This window comes from Dioscorea cayenensis, chromosome 3, assembly GCF_009730915.1.
Source record: "Dioscorea cayenensis subsp. rotundata cultivar TDr96_F1 chromosome 3, TDr96_F1_v2_PseudoChromosome.rev07_lg8_w22 25.fasta, whole genome shotgun sequence".
In the NCBI taxonomy this organism is placed as follows: domain Eukaryota; kingdom Viridiplantae; phylum Streptophyta; class Magnoliopsida; order Dioscoreales; family Dioscoreaceae; genus Dioscorea; species Dioscorea cayenensis.
In genome coordinates this window covers 4,683,023-4,693,244 of record NC_052473.1, presented here as the reverse complement: position 1 = coordinate 4,693,244, position 10,222 = coordinate 4,683,023, and the positions used below count along the sequence as shown (strand labels likewise).

Genomic DNA, 10,222 nt, shown 5'->3' with positions numbered 1-10,222 from the left:
AAAATATTCATTTTTTTTACAAATAATCATAAAATCAAATAAATAAATATGATCCATCAGCCACATAAGATTTGAATGCTCTAGCTTTATCATCAAAATAAAAGAAAAAATATGGAAAAAAAAACAATAAGTGTGAAATGATATCATATTATTGTTATGAGATGCAACAATATATGTTAGGGATGCACATGGATTTGGAATAAGCTCAACAAATATGGGGTTGAGACAGGGAACATCCGATCCAATCAAATTATATTTTAATTTTGGCAATTACCTCAAGCTTGTTTGGTACATTTTGTTCTCTTGATTTAATACACATACACATATAAATAGATCTTTAATTTTAAATTATTTTTATATGTTTTATTTTTTTTATTATTAATAATAACATTCAGTAATTTCATTCGGCTAAGAAACATGTCAAAATTTACATTTCCATAAGCATAATAAATTAATAATCTCTAATTTCCTTGCTAATTTTCTTAACAACGTCTTCCTTTCCCAGTTTATATTAATCTTGAAATATTAAAATATAGATATTGTTAGTTCAAAAATAAATAAATAATAAACCGGGTAGATGGAATAATAATTGATTGATGGATTGGCATCAAGATCCGACGGTCCACAACCAACATCAGTGTAATCGAAGAGTCCTCATTAAACAAAAACCTATCCTCTCCTCCATCTTCACCCCAAACCCTAACCCCAAGATCTGGTCCCCATACCCACCACCCTCTGCCGCAAACCATCTACACATCCTCACCATCCTCCTCCGATGACACCGGTTTCGGCTATAGCCCTAACTCACCTTTTGCGAACTCTTCATCACCCCCGGCGTCCTTGACTAAGTCGCACGAAACGCCTCGTCTACAAGGGCATCGTCCGTGAATTAGTAAGGCTTTTCTCTAGACCGGTTCCGGCAGGGAGAACCTCGAGTTTAACGTCCGCTGGACCTGCCGGAACCTTGCCATCGTCAGTAGTTTAGCATCTAGATCAATGGTGGATTTTGCATATGATGATAATGGCTCCCCAATATTGGCAGTCAGTAGTTTCTATTCATTCTAAGGTTTGGTTGTCATCAATATGTTATTCCTTATTTTACTCTGGAGGTTGCTGACCATGGGCGTTGTGGTTGCTGTTGTATTTGCAGCCACCTTTGGGCCCTTTGTGTACTATGGCCAGGTAATGTGGATTGATTATGGATGTTGATTGAGAGAGTATTTAGCCGTCGTACCAGAGTAGAACTTCAATGAAAAGATAACATCTCCTATGTTGTTTGTGGATGCAGTCACCTTCGGGTTCTGCAGCTTCTGCTTGTATTATGATTAGGTAATGTCCATTGTTTCGTGATCTCGCACTTCATTTTTTTTTCAAAATGCTTTGCTTTTCGAAATTTGGATTCATCTAGATATTAATTGTTACAGTTAGCTGTTAAATGTGCATTATTTCCTGATTTTACTCTTCATGTTGATGAAGAGTTCTTTGCTTTGGAGTTTATCTAGGATCTTTTGGATTGAATTTTGAAAGGAGTTAGCTGTTGCTCTAGAGTAGAACTTTGATGAAAAGATAACATATCTTATATAGTGTTGCTACAAGTTCTTTAAATTGGAATTGACCAAGTATAAGCCATGTGATTTTGCTCTCTCCCAACTAATAAGGGCTTCAAATCATACTGATCCTTGCTAGGAATCAACTCTTGGTTCTCAGTTGGTGAACTAGAATGCTTATGTTCCTTAGGTTGTTGTTATAGTCCTCTTGTTCTGTGTTATTGTATTCTCTGAATATTGTTTCCATGATGACAATGTTGTAGTGAGGGTGGCTATTTCAATGCGATTATGAGTTTTCCTACTAATTATCCCAACAGCCTCCAACAGTTAGATTTACATTAGAGATGTGGCTAGCCTGCTGATGACAATGGAATCTCCTCTCCTCCCTGAATTCGTCCTAACTTGAGAGTAATTTTAAAAGTTTGATCTTCTGGGACCATTTGTATACAATTTATTAACCTAGAAGAAATGTGATCGCAATATACAGCTTGAAATATGAAGATGAACGTAGAGCAAGTCCAACCAATCATATGTTTTGCACTTGTATTATTAGATGCATGGACCTGGTTGAACTTAACTTGGCAAATCAAGAGAACAACAATCAAGTTTATTGAGTTTTGATCTATCTACATGACCTTACAAAGAAATTAAGTGGTGTGCACGCATTTCCATTTGTCTTGTCATTTTGTCTCCCACAAATCAAGACATGTCTCTTGTATGTTTTTCTAGCAAATATATATAGACCCTTCTTTTCTCAAGTGCGTAGCTATGTGTTTGCTCTTAAATTTATTTGTTTATTTATTTTTTTTAAAAAAAATATGAACTAAGCATATAACCCATAAACTAACATAGTGAATTCACCCAAATGGAGATCATTTGTTTAAATCTAATCTTAAGTTTAATAAAATTGTACGCAATGTGATTTATCTACCTTGAAAAAAACAAAACTATTGCAATAGAGATAATAAATATATCGTCACATGAGTTTTATTAAATTATTTTGGGTAAAATTATAATGTTGTCAATTTATACAAAAATCATTGATTTTTAATAGTAATTATATAGAGATTATAGACATGGTTGAGAATCCATTGATGCTTCTATTGTTCATGTTTTTAACTTAAGTTTTGTTCAAGTTGATTGAATCAAATGTTGACCAAACTAGATTATTTGGTATATGCATGACTTTTTTTCCATGTTTGGTATATGCATGACTTTTTTTCCATGTTTCAACTATTTAAAAATACACATATGATATGGAGCTTAATTTTGGTCTTCCATGAATTAATAAAACCAACTCATAGTGAGAGTTTGTAAGCACAATACCAACTTCCTAACTATAATGCATATACATTATATATATAGATTCCATAACTCACATGTTTATTCTTTATATGGATATAGAATAACCACATTTATATTGTTTATGATTATTTTCTTACATGGATCATTCATCTTTTTTTAATAGGTTTATGATTACTTTGTTCATTTAAATAGAATAACCACATCTATATTAAATGTGATTAATTCATGTTAATTGTAGATGTTGATGTAGTTATTTTGATTACTACATGCATGAATAAGTAAACAAAATGATCTCTTTCTTATAGGTAATATTTATTCATGCATGTATATATTGTCTACTGTTTTACATGCTTTTCAAATGGTGCATAATACTTAATTACAAATAGTGGTTGTAGGACAAAAATGTTGTCAAGACAGTGGATGTATAATCGAAATCTACCTGGGCGAAAAGGATTAATTGACGAATTTATTGCCGGGGTGGATGAGTTTATCCAGTTCGCAATTAATCAAGATGACTCATATAAGAATGGAGAAAATATTAGGTGTCCTTGTTTTAAGTGCAAAAATACACAATTTGTTCACCCAAATGATGTTGTTACACATTTATATCGTCGTGGGTTTAAACAATGTTATTGGAATTGGACTTGTCATGGAGAAGAATTGTTCCCAACTAGTGATGAGCAAAATGATGTTCAGGATCGTATTGTGGAACAAGTGACACATTGGGGTGACTATGGGCAGATGACTTGGGATCAAAGGATGGTATATGATTGCATTCGTTCTTATGTTCCGCCACTGGATCGATCTCATTGTAACAATGAAGCAGGTCCAAGAGTACAACCAGCATTAGATGAGCCAATTTCCAATTTTCAGGGTGGTGAGAGAAGTCAATTATCTGATAGATTTTTTTATGTGTTAAAAGTTGCTGATCAACCTTTGTATGAAGGTTGTGAGAATCACTCTCAATTATCTTTTGTTGCTAGAATGTTATCTATCAAGTCTGATGCCAATATGTCTGAGGCTGATTTTAATACTATGATTACTGCAATTAGAGAGGTTCTTCCTTCAGATAATACAATGCCAACAGATTATTACCATCACAGAAAAACCATGAATGAATTGGGGCTGCCCGTGGTTAAAATTGATGCTTGCAAAAATGGTTGTATGTTATATTGGAAACATGATGACATGCACATTTCATGCAAGTTCTACAATGAGCCGAGGTATAAACAGATAAAGGGTCGACACAAGCTACCTGATAATGGCAGGCATAAAAAGATTGCGTAAGCAATATTAAGATATTTACCATTAACTCCAAGATTGCGGAGGTTATATGCTTCTAGTGCTACTGAGAACGCACATGACTTGGCATGCTACTCATGAAAAGAAAGCGAGGGAGTAATGCATCATCCATCGATGGTGAAGCATGGAAATATTTTTGATGGAATTTATCCCAATTTCACCAAAGAACCTCGTAATGTTCGTTTGGGTTTGTGTCTTTGATGGTTTTTGCACCGCATGGGCAGCTTTCGGGAGAACATATTCTTGTTGGCGATGAGTTGTGACCCCTTACAACCTTCCACCGGGAATGTGCATGAAAAAGACCTTAAATGTTCTTATCACTAATTTGTCCGGGGCCTAAGAATCCAAAAAGAACATAGATGTATTTTTTTGCAACCTTTAATTGAGGAGTTGAATAATTTGTGGGAATTTGGTGAAATGACTTACGATGTTTCAAGAAGTGAATATTTTCTCATGAAAAGTCTGCACTTTTTGTGGGCAATTAATGATTTTCCTGCATATGGGATGCTATCTGGTTGGAGTACTGCCGGGGTTTTGGGATGTCCAATTTGTATGGAGAAGTCGAATGCTTTCCATCTACATGGTAGGAAGACAAGTTATTTTGATTGTCATCGGATGTTCTTACCACGAAAACATGCATACCACAAGGATAAGAAATCTTTCATACGTGGTCGATTGGAAAAAAATACATCAGGTGAGGAAATTTTTAATCAAGTTATGCTATTTCCAACAACAATGGAAGACTCGGTTAACACACCTCCAGGGTATGGAGCAACACATAAGTGGACAAAAAAAAGTATTTTTTGGGATCTACACTATTGGAAAAATAATCTGATCCGACATAATCTCGATGTGATGCATATAGAAAAAAATGTCTTCGACAATGTGTTTTTCAAAATTATGGATGTGAAAGGGAAGAGTAAGGATAATATTAATGCAAGAAAAGATGTTGGTATTCTTCGTGACCGTAAAGAGATAGCAGTTCCTTCAAACTTTTTAAGTCGAACCATTCCTAAAGAAGTTTATACCTTGACAAAAGAACAGAAGAGGGTCATTTGTGGATGGATTCAAGAATTAAGGTTTCTAGATGGTTATGCTTCTAATCTTGGAAGGTGTGTTGACATGAATGAATTGAAAATGATTGGCATGAAGAGTCACGATTGCCACGTCTTTATGCAAAGGCTCATTCCGATTGCCTTTAGAGAATTATTGCCATCATTTGTTTGGAATCCGCTGACAGAATTAAGTTTGTTATTTCGCACGATATGTTCTACTGCAGTTGATACTGATAAAATAATTGAGTTAGAGGAAAAGGTTGCAGTGATTTTATGTAACTTGGAAAAAATATTTCCACCAGCTTTTTTTGATTCCATGGAACATCTCATTGTTCATTTGCCCTATGAAGTTAGAATTGGAGGTCATGTTCAATATAGATGGATGTACCCCTTTGAGAGGTAATTCACGCCATTTCCTAGTTTTGATGTCTTCAATTCCTTCTTTACATAATTTATATAGAGGTATACTATTTTTATACATGTAGGTTTCTCAAAGAATTAAAGAAAACATTAAAGAATAAAGCACACATCGAGGGTTCAATATGCCAAGCATATATTGCTCAAGCAATCAACATTTTTGCAGAGCATTACTTTGAGCCTCACATATCGTGTAGAAGGAGGAGGCCACGATGAAATGATGAGGGTTGTAGCAATGAAATTTTTCCACCTTTCTCAATATTCAATTATACTTATGTGTTACGAAATTGTCCAGAAGTATATCCATATTACAAGTAAGTTATTATTGAATAATGAGAAATATAATTTTATAATGTGTATATGTTCAAGATCTAATTTTGATATATAAGTATTTCTTGTTTGAATGGACATTCTTAGGATATTTGTCACCTACTTGGAAGGGAACACATCTAATGCCATCGATAAGGCAGTTGATAAGCATTTCGCAAAATGGTTCAAAAATTTTGTGAGTAATGATGCAGACATGTTTAAATTGTACTAAGAAATAATGAAAATTTTCATTAACATTTTTTTGGGATTTAGGTGGAAAATGAAGTTAATTAAGTAACAGATTCTCTCTTACGGAGTTTGGCTTGGGGTCCATCAAAGAAAGCAACATGGTCTGGATATTTCATTAATGGCTACAACCTCCATACTGTCACACATGGAATGCAGAAGACCACCATGAATAGTGGTGTTTGTGTAAGAGGAAGCAATTCGGAGGATTCATCTTGTGATTTTTATGGTTTACTCGAAGATGTAGTGCAGCTTGAGTACCATGGTAGTAGATGGAATCATGTAGTACTTTTTGAGTGTACGTGGTTTGACCCATTAAATGGCACCAAGGTTCATCCCCTATATAAGTTGGTTGATATTAATTGTAAAAGGTTCTATCAAAAGTATGATCCATTTGTGTTGGCCCAACAAGCCACTCAAGTGAACTATGTTGCATACCCGAGCATGAAGAAAAACAAAGTTGATTGGTTGGTTGTGTGTCCCACAAAAGCTAGGGGAGTGGTTGAGACAAGTTGGCAAGAAAAAGATGCATCTGCATATCAAATGGAGGAAATCCAGTGCACAACTTGTGTTAGTACTATGGAAGAAATTCCTCCTTTGGTTGACACACAAGGCATACAACTTATTGTTGACTTGTCTGATCTACAACCCATTTCGGAAGGTGAAACCGAGGAAGACAAAGAAAACGAGCTAACAGAAAAAGAAGAAAATGAACAAATTGATGGTGATGTTGATGATGGTTATGGTGATGGTGATGATGATGATGATGATGTTGATGATGATGATGATGATGATGATGATGATGAACATGACTTTTAACAAACTACGCACTATTTTGGAAAAATCTTCTTTTGTATTTCCTTTTAGTATGAACCTCTTATTTTTATCAAGACTGTGGTTTTATTTTATTTTGAATAAAAACTTGCAATGTAATCTCGGCATGAGAATCTCATTCATGATTTTAATGGGATAAGAATCCTCAACATTTATGTTCTAATTTGTGTTTCAATGTAGGTGGGTTGATTATTTCACTTGAAGCGTGATGGATCGTTATCAAGATTCTAGGACAACATCGGGTATGAATTTTCATTTATTTTAATCTTACTTTTTCTGAAAATTGATTTCAAATTTATTTTTTTAACATAATGATTATGCCAATAAACACATTTATTTTCCCTTAAGTAAGATGGTATGGATATAAAATGAAGAGTCTTGGATTTCTACCATTGTGCTAAATTTGAATTGAATGAATTTGAAACTTGGTAAAATAACAATTTGTTTGAATTACATTGAATTTATCCACCAATAGCAATACCTTGATATCATATATATATATATATGTGTGTGTGTGTGTGTGTGTGTGTGTACATTTATATTTTTGTTTATGCTTATCTCTTAGGACGGGGTCAGTCTGGACGTCGATCTGGTGGCCGATCGAAATCGGGCCATGGTGGGTGTTCCACATCAGGCCGAGGTCCATCCACCTCGAATATTCATTAAAGATCCGGTGACAACTCTGCATCAATACCAAATACTGTGACGGATTTGGGAATGCCTCCTTGTATACATCCAAGCATTCAACCAACAACAACAATGACTCCCGCATCACCAATAACGCAACCTTCACCAGCTATACCAGTAGCGCAACCTCCCCCAATTCCACATGGAGAGACTTCTATCCATGCATCTGATGACTACTCCCCGGCAATGGAAGTGCCATCCAATGAGTCTGAGAGCACTGGACCCCCTTGGTTGATCACCCTGGATAGTTTAATTGTGTGGGTTGCATTTCATGTTATAACAATTTTACAATTTTGTATATACTTTATCTAATAAAGGATTTTTAAGTTTTAAGTAAATTTGTTTTATATCACTCTTTTATTTAGAGATTATGAAGTTAAGAGAGCAATAGATGAATTGGTGAAAGGTCACTATAAAGAGGCATGGACTGGATGGGGGAAAGTGCCCAAAGATGTGAGGCAAAGGATATTCACTGCTTTTAAGGTAAGTATCATTTAATTAATTAAGTGGTCCAATATCTTTTAAGCATACATATTAATTATAATAAAACATTACCGTTGTTAATATTTTTAAGGGCATTTATACATGGGAGCCACAGCATGAGTCGTCAGTGTTACGACATTTCAGCCATGAAGCTAGTGAATGGCTGAAAAAAAATCTATATCTTGCACATAAATTGTATAAGGCTCCATTTCCATGGATGGGTCCTGTAGTTTGGGAGGGTTTGCAGAGATATTGGGAGTTAGAGGAGTTTAAGAGAATAAGTGAAAAGAACAAACAAAATAGGCCAGAAATTGGAAGCTCCTCCACTGTTATTTATCGTGGTGGATCTGTCAGTACTGCTGTGCACCGTCTTAGACTGGTAATGTCCCTTATCCATTTAAATACCATTATAATTGTTACATTTGACTATTTAATATTTATTTACTATGTTATTTTTTAGGCGGAGGAATTGGGTAGGGAGCCGACACCTAAAGAATGTTTTATCCGGACTCATGGAAAGAAAGATAGCACACTTGAGGCTGGGCGTGCCACAAAAATTGTTGTACGTATAATATATTTTTTTCATAATACAACATTATTGAAGCTAAAAGATGAAAATTTTAGAAATTACATTTTAATGTGGCAAGGTTCATTGAGATATATTTTCAAAAAATCAATTAAGCTAATGATTGTTAACATGCTATACCACTTAAGGAAATTTACAAGTAAAACAATAGTGCGCTTTTGCTGTTAAGAACAAAATATTTGACTTGTCTTAAATCTTATATGGATGTAGATATACATATCTATATTGATTTATGTTTTTTATCAAAGAATTTAGTTAGGAATGTGATGGGAAAAGATCTTATTTTCTTTCACATGTTGAGATAATATTTGAACTGTATTTTGTTGTTATATTTAAGGTCCTATGAATATTAGCCACCAGGATATAACTCAAATTTTATGTGACTTCAAGTATGAAGACTGTTTAGAGATTTGTTTGCAATATCTTTATATTTGAGATTTACCTTCTTTAGTTCTTAGGGTCTGTATGAGCCTTCATGTTCCAAGGCAATAAGTTCAACTTTTGGATGTATGCTTGAAAAGTGAGATTGGTGATTGTTTGAAAGTTGATCTATTGCAATAAAAAGACTTGAATCATTGGTGCTAATCCTTTCTAACTGTACAAGCTCTTCTTTGGGCTTTATATTTGTCAATTTACAATTTAGTGCTTTCCTGTTGAAACAAAAGCTATGTTTGATTGGTTTAAATGATTTTATTTGAATTGTTTCACATTTAACAATTCACTTTTTAAGAGAAACTGCTAAACATGATGTATTGATAAGAGTTGCATGTTGTTATAGGCCTAACTTTTACTTATTTTATGATAGGATTAAGGATAAGATTTCTCCTTGCTTTTATATTTAAAACTTATGGTATCACATTCACATAATAGATATGTAACCACAGATTTGCATTTTTATTATACATATCAACTATTTGTCCAGTTTGTATGATGGCAAATAAGAAGGTTGTTTGAATAAAATGGGTATTTTAATATATTATTCATAAATATTAATGTGACTATTTTTGAGTTTAAATTTTTGTTTGATTTTTGAATAATATTTATATAATCATTTTTGAAAGGAAGCTTACTTGAAATGCGAGGAACAATTTGAGAAAGCTATTGTGAGACAAATGCGGTCAAGGCGTAGATGACGATTCTATCAATCAAGATGAATTATGGGATGAGATAGCTATTGGAAGTCGTAATGAGTTGTAGGAAAAGGTAACATTGTTAGGCAAATGACCTCATCCAATTACAAGCCGCGCTCGGGGCCTTCAGAATCAACTGAACAACTCCGCAACAAAGTTAAAGAGTTACGGGGAGGAGCTTGCTAGATCTCGTCTTGAGGGCGATCTTTGAGTTGGCTCGACGTGAGTTATTTGAATCATCATTGCTTGCTCGCACTTGGGTACAAGGTATTGACCTCTCAAGCATGCCTACTACTGCTCGTACACCACATGCTCCTCGAG

The 10,222-nt window shown here is 34.3% G+C and overlaps 1 protein-coding gene across 1 annotated transcript; it reads left to right on the top strand.

The window, feature by feature from the left end:
- Positions 1 to 699: 699 nt before the first annotated feature.
- Positions 700 to 9,904, top strand: LOC120249718. Its single transcript, XM_039258333.1, has 9 exons — positions 700 to 1,066; positions 1,151 to 1,182; positions 1,289 to 1,329; positions 7,196 to 7,257; positions 7,581 to 7,959; positions 8,068 to 8,185; positions 8,277 to 8,564; positions 8,646 to 8,747; positions 9,854 to 9,904. Exons 5-9 carry the CDS (start codon positions 7,733 to 7,735, stop codon positions 9,902 to 9,904), a joined length of 786 nt encoding a protein of 261 aa, XP_039114267.1. The 5' UTR covers positions 700 to 1,066; positions 1,151 to 1,182; positions 1,289 to 1,329; positions 7,196 to 7,257; positions 7,581 to 7,732.
- Positions 9,905 to 10,222: the final 318 nt, after the last annotated feature.